Source organism: Coregonus lavaretus (assembly GCF_964263955.1).
Source record: "Coregonus lavaretus genome assembly, chromosome: 17".
Lineage (NCBI taxonomy): Eukaryota > Metazoa > Chordata > Actinopteri > Salmoniformes > Salmonidae > Coregonus > Coregonus lavaretus.
The window spans coordinates 13874778-13882157 of record NC_140004.1 but is presented as its reverse complement, the minus strand read 5'-3'; the positions used below and the strand labels follow the sequence as shown (position 1 = coordinate 13882157).

Here is a 7380-nt window from a genome sequence, read left to right as displayed (position 1 = left end):
AGCATCTTGTACAAAGTGCATGATACACTGTTGAATGGCACTGCATGTAAGAGACTAACAAATGTTCAAGGCTAGTTTTATACAACCTTTTCGAAGAAGATTCCATTTAGAGGGGATAAGGGTGTTTTTTGTTATTATTTGTATTTGTGCTGATATTCTAATTGAAATATCACTAGAAACTTTGTATGAAAGGTGTGTTAAGGCAGAAATTCCTATCAAAACACTGGGACCAAAATTCTGACAATTAAAGAACTAATGTAACTTTATTTTTATATCTCTAGATTATCTTTACTCTCCTCAGTAAAATGTTACATGAAACGTATACTGTATCAAGTCAAGCTCCACTATGTTAGAGGATTGGGTATGGATTGGTACTGTAGCTTTCAGTATTTAACCATTGATGTCTGTACAATGACTTTGCTCAAACGGTACCATATGATAGCCACATGATGACTCACAGCACATGCTCACATTGGGAAGGAGGTGAGGTTGGTGAAAAACACACCACAACTTGGCTGTATTTATTAGACAGAGGGTTGTGTCATAGTGTACATGTCATGCACGAGATATGGGGTTGCCCTTATGAGCAGGGGTAGAACTGTCAATGTAAAATCCTATGAATTTACCTTAAAACACATTTTGCTTATGAGTTCAGATTTACTATGCTCATGAACCAGATTATTGGTTATTTTAAAAGACAAGTTACTCAGTATTACATGGACCATGGGTGTCATGCTCACAGAAATATTTTAGAACATACCAGTTTGTTTTCCCATCATAGGACTGTCTGTCATCATTATTATGATACAAATATATGATACAAATGTGCGATTAGTTTGTTAGGTAGTAGTTTACTCTTAGTCCATACCCTGGCCGTGTAGATTCGATTTTAAATGAAATTAGATTAATATTTTCACTCATGTTTATTTCTTAAAAGTAAATACACCAAAGAAAGCCCATTAAAACAAGATATGCTAATTTATCTGAATGTGACGTGATTTGAAATGTTGGCTTAAGTATGGCAACCAATGTACAACAATATATTTCATTCAATTTATGTTTTTTATTTGATGTGTTGTCAAATGATTTCCTGACATAGAAAACACTTGTATATTTGCCTTTTCAGTCTTGTTTAATAGGTTCTGTTGGTGAATTATACTGCCTCAATGAATGTCCTCCTTTAAATGTTTCCATGTACTGGTCATCACCAAAGAAAACTACAGTACTACTCACATAAATGAAGAGAATGTATTCTCCCCCACATTTCTTTAGAGCAAAATGTTCAATGTGTGTGTATTAGTGTGTGCACACACGTTTGTGTTCAAAAGGAATGGTACTAACAGAATCCCTGAATTCCTATAGGATTGCAAATCACCCCAAGTTTGTGCTTGCATGTATTCCTTGGATAAGAACAAACTGATAAGTCATCAAAGCAGCCAGACATTTTCATGTCAAAAGGCAATCATTGGTAAAACTGACATTAATTGTATTTAAAATGACAGCACTTATTCTTAAGACTTTGTATTAAAACTTATTGAATCATTTTTGTCTGTCAGTACTTATGACCTCTAAACATTTCCAATACTTTCTTAAATGTGCATGACAATTTTGTTCCAGTAATAATCAAGCTTAGTACCAAATGTGCTCCTTGTCGTATACAGTAGAACTCATGGATCCTGTAATGCACTTTGCTATCTATGTTTGTGAAACACAATAATAGATTTTCTCATTCATATATAAGAAATGTAACCATGACTGTGAATGAGTTGTTGCATAATCGGTTTTGGATTATATATTGTCAGTTATAAATATATGTGCCTGCATTTTCCTTCCATCAATGCCTCAATGTGTCAAATAAAGAAAACATACTTTTTACATATGACTCTTCTTCAAACACTTTTGATTAGTATTTACCCATTTAGAATCACACAAAGCATAGTCATATTGCAAGTATTGGCTTGAGATCTACACATGGTGCTTTCATTTACTTTTTAATCATTTTACAATATTATAAAACTGGATTGTGTGTTATATTGCTTGTTTCTGGTCATTAACATACTGTACAGTACATGTACAGACTCGGAAGATAATACTGACCAGGTTGGGAATAAAAAGCTTGTCAGTGCAGCAGTTATCAATCCAAAAATAAACACATTATTGCATAAGAGGATAATACCCATCCTTAAAATACTGTATGGGATAATTGAACTTGTCAATGTAATAAAACTCCCCTGATGCAATAGTTACACATGGATGGTCCTTCATTCTGAATGCAGCCAACCACATGTCCATGGAATGTGGCTGACATCCTAACAGGCACACTTCCTGCTGGTGGAGGTTTCAGCCACGTCATTAATGGCAGCGCTCCCATTGGCAGCCTCTGACACAGGCCCCTCTGTGCTCTGCTCCATGCGCCTCATCACCAGGTCCAGCAGAGTGGTCACTGCCTGGTCTACTTCCACCCCTGTGGCACTACTCGTCTCAAAATAGGGGACACTAGGGAGAAAGGGAGGGACTTATTAAACTGAACACTTTACTGATTATAGTGATTATTAATGAATGGATAAAGGCCACAACGTTCAGTTAAATTGTGGTTTATTTCTAAAAGGGTCATTTTTAGTTTAAAGTTGAAATCATTTCTGGGTAACAATTAAGTACCTTACTGTGATTGTTTTCAATTTAAATGGTCAAAAAGAAGCAAAAATAGCTTCTTAGCAAAGAGCAATTTCTCAAGAAAGAATTTTGCTAGGATTGTCTGGGAGTGGTCTGAGTGGGGAGGGGGGGAAATGATCACTAGCTGTTATTCGCAGAGAGGTTTGGAACTCTCTTTCTTATTGGTCTAATAACACATTTACCACCTGGTGATATAACCAGGCAGGCCACATCTCCATCCCACCTAAACAGGCTGAAATTTCAGCCAGTATTTTCAAACATCTCTTACACTAAAAGGGCATTATCATAATTTTCACAATTTCACAATATTATTCCAACCTCAGTGTGGAAATATATACAAAACACAGGAAATCACGTTTTTGACTGCACAGGGCCTTTAATGATGCTAAAGAGGATCCATAGAGTGGCTGGTAGTAGCTAACTGACTCCACCTCCTTGTGAATTAACAGAAATAGGAAAAATAGTGGGCCTGTTTGGAGCATTCGATCTAGATCGGTATAAATGCTTTACAGTGGTGCTGAAAGTATGAACTCAAACAACCTCAGTTCATGGTAAGGCACTGGAGAAGTGAGCTGTGCCAATGGTCAGATCACATTTCACAGAGGTAGCAGAACTTTGTCCTGAGCAAGCAGGCATCGATCTCACTTACCCATATCTGTCCGCCAGCTCTCTGGCTTGTTTTCCTTGTACATCTCTCAGGTCTTTGAGGTCTGCTTTGGTGCCAACTAAGACTATGTCTGGACTATCACAGTAGGCATTTGCCTGTAGCTGACCTGAACAATCACAACAAGAGGTAATCATATTTCAGTTATTGATGGATATGTAAATTAGTATTTGAATCACACACAGTAAGCTACCCTGTTAGATTGAGATAATTCACTATAATGCCAAATACAACGTAAAATACACTATCAATGTGGTATTGTACTTACAGGCTCTACTAAATGAATGATTCAAACTGACTATAGATTTACACAGGCTGACATTGATCTAAGTGCTTTGGCAGATCAGTGTGCTGAGACATACTCATCCAGTTCCTGACATTCAGAAAACTCTGCTGATTGGTCAGATCAAACATAAGAAGGAAGCCCATTGCGTCTCTGAAGAAGGCTGTAGTGAGACTTCTGAACCTGGAATTTATGCAATTACAACAATGTTCAAATGCTGGTAACGCTATAGATGTGGATTATACCATTAAAAATGCTCATCTAACAATGATGCAAAGTTGCCTTTGAATTTCTACATACAGTATACTCCTAGAAAAACAGCAAATACCATGAAATGTGACAGACTTGCAGAGCAGGACAGTTCAGATATCAAATGTACTGTCTGCTTGTTGTGGCCTACCTCTCTTGCCCTGCTGTGTCCCAGAGCTGTAGGTGCACTTTAAAAGTCTTCTCTGTCATTCCATCAGAACCAGTCCCCAAATACGTCTGAAGACACAAGAAAGTTGTAGAATAAGTGTCATCTCAAGAGCTGAGACCAAAGGCATACTCTTTGGCTCTGGAATATGTTTTACCAATGTTCTATTTTAATTGTGAGTTGATCCCCTATTATTCCATCCAAAAAACAATCCAATATTCAACATTTGGATTTGCATAACCACATTATCATTGGAAGCTGGTGTGGAGCAGGGATGACTGAAAATTAATGATATGTTTGAAATTAATGTCATGGGCTACACATTGAAGTAAAGCATCACGACTCACCACTCTCTTTTCCCTGAAGTCTATTCCCACTGTGGTGGTGAACTTGCGGTTGAACATGTTGTCGGTGTACCTGTAGAGGAAGGTGGTCTTCCCCACTCCAGAGTCCCCTAATGACAGGAGCTTGATCAGGTAGTCATAATCCCAATCAGTCATCATTGTGCAGCCTTGTCCCAAACCTGCCCTAAAATATGAAACAAAAGTACCGTAGGCGTTTATAGTCATATCTTACTTGCATGTAACATGCCTTTGTATAGATCCCAACTCTAGCCATAACTAACATTACAGACATTACTGTGAATAGTGGTACATTCACCACAGTTACAATTAATACAGCAACAATTAATACAGCTGAATGACTATTACATTGCCAGGACTTCAGAAAATCCAATACAGGTCTCCCAGAAGACATTGCTGGCTTAATTCGTGCCCTTAACTAATATACTTGGAAATTGTCATACATATATAGGCTATTGTAATGACATTGTAAGTACTGTAAATATAGCCAATATACTACAAAGTGCCCTAAAAGGATTTAAGAAATAGGCAAACACTGGCCTAACACATAGTTGAAATTCCCAGTCAGTGGTCACAGGGGCTTAGTAGACCGTCACAGAGAGGAGCTAGCACATGACTCGACCCAGCTTTCACATGAGCGGTCAAGTGGCTGTCCTGTGTGAGCTGCAGGAAAACTCTAAACTGTGGCTTCTATTCATTGTCTACATACAGTACACTCTCAAATAGTTCCGAGACAGAATACAAAAGAGCGCAAAAAGACCTTGGGCTCCTGTAATTTATTCAGTTACACTGGTAACTCTTTATTTGAGTAATGAGATAACAGAGCATCTTGTAGTATGTGGATAAAGATCAAGTGGAAGAAAATATCAAAAGGGATGTTGACATTTTTACATCATTACCGTCATGGACATCAATAGATCCATTATTGTGTTGGGAACAGTCTAAAAGCACAACCTTATTGTTTAATTCAAATGTTTTATTTCCAATCTGCTTCATACTTGGAAGAGACCTGTCATACGACTCAAATTCCTTAACCACTGAAAAAGGAATGAGATGCCCTCGTGAAATACTGACTCATTTCCAGTGTGGATTATCAATATGATATTTCTGCTTAGTTGTCTCTTGTCTTCATTTCAAGATGAGAAAAAGTAAGCCTGATGCAGTTCTTTCAATGGCATGTGTTTGTGATGCCAGAAATATTTAAGACATTGGACAATATTTATTTTGTCTACAGAGAATGTGCAAATTATCCATAGAACAAATCAAATGCCTTATCAGAAAATGTAGGCCACTCATATTGCCCCCAACAACACAGTGTGACAGACAACACAATGCCTGATGAAATGCCTGGAGATGAGTAAACCAGTATGCCACACACTGATGCCGCTACAAAATGTATGAACTTCACTCTACCAAGATTGGAGAAAAACGATAAATAAATTCAATCTTACCGATTTAGCGAGAGGTACTGCCAACTTCCATTCAGGGAGCTCAACCAGTCCTTGGTAAACAAATAGTGGGGGGAGACATGCTATTGTTTGAACCTTTCCCCCTCTCACATGCTATAAGGGAGGAGTTTCCAGCAAAAAAATGAACCACAGAGTGCGATGTTCACAGACCTTGTGCTTTCTGGTATTTCTCAGGAGAAAAAAAAGCTATTTAAGAACTGGATTGCAGCCCTGTCCACAAATAATGTGTGCTTATGTGGATTTCAGTGGAACTCAGCAAACTGGGAGCTTTGTAAACCCCTTAAAAGCCCATTCTCCCCCGTATTCTTCTGGAATCTCAACAAGTTGGCTAATACTCTAAACTGAGTTTTTCCCTTTCTAATGTATTAGGACATCATCTTGAGGTCAACTTGTGGGGGGGCATGTGGGGGTAACTTGTATTGTGTCACCCACCGTATGTACATAACTTTTATACCAGGTCTAGACTAGATACCAAAAGTATGTGGACACATGCTCGTCGAACATCTCGTTCCAAAATCATGGGCATTAATATGGAGTTAATGCCCATGATATAATTGGCCATCTATAGAATGGTACCGGAGGAGATGGCTTCCGTTTTACGGACTTCTAACCAATTGTGCTATTGTGTGTGTTTTTTCGCTTTATTTGTAACTTATTTTGTACATAATGTTTCTGCCACCGTCTCTATGACCGAAAAGAGCTTCTGGATATCAGGACAGCGATTGCTCACCTCGTACTGGACGAATATTTTTTCTTTAACGAGTCAGACGCTAAGGAGTTTCTTCAGACACCCGACAAGGCCCAAATCCCCGTCATTCGCATGAGAAAGAGACTGAGATATCAGGGACGTAGCTCGGGGTGCCTTGTAAGGAGTTGACGGCGAGAGGGTAATCTGCCTCTACCATCAGTCCTATTAGCCAACATACAATCATTGGATAACAAAATAGACGAACTACGATCACGGACATCCTACGAACGGGATATTAAAAACGGTCATATCTTATGTTTCACCGAGTCGCGGCTGAACGACGACATGGATAACATACAGTTGTCGGGATATTCTCTGCATCGGAAAGATAGAACAGCTGCCTCCGGTAAGACAAGGGGTGGCGATCTGTGTATATTTGTAAACAACAGCTGGTGCACGAAATCTAATATTAAGGAAGTCTCAAGGTTTTGCTCGCCTGAGGTAGAGTATCTCATGATAAGCTGTAGACCACACTATTTACCAAGAGAGTTTTCATCTATATTTTTCGTAGCTGTCTATTTACCACAACAAAACGATGCTGGCACTAAAACCACACTCAATGAGCTGTATAAGGCCATAAGTAAACTGGAAAACGCTCATCCAGATGCGTCGCTCCTAGTGGCCGGGGACTTTAATGCAGGGAAACTTAAAATCCATTTTACCAGAGGAAAAAAAACTCTAGACCACCTTTACTCTACACACAGAGACGCATACAAAGCTCTCCCTCACCCTCCATTTGGCAAATCTGACCATAACTATATCCTCC

The 7380-nt window shown here is 38.7% G+C and overlaps 1 protein-coding gene across 1 annotated transcript; it reads right to left on the bottom strand.

The window, feature by feature from the left end:
* Positions 1–1974: 1974 nt before the first annotated feature.
* LOC311144258 (ras-related protein Rab-27B-like) lies at positions 1975–4557 on the bottom strand. Its single transcript, XM_084180270.1, has 5 exons — positions 4383–4557; positions 4021–4106; positions 3700–3803; positions 3323–3446; positions 1975–2496 (listed from the first exon to the last, which is right to left on the bottom strand). The coding sequence occupies exons 1-5, from the start codon at positions 4536–4538 to the stop codon at positions 2310–2312; spliced, it is 657 nt and encodes a 218-aa protein (XP_084036396.1). The 5' UTR covers positions 4539–4557; the 3' UTR covers positions 1975–2309.
* Between the last annotated feature and the right edge of the window lie 2823 nt (positions 4558–7380).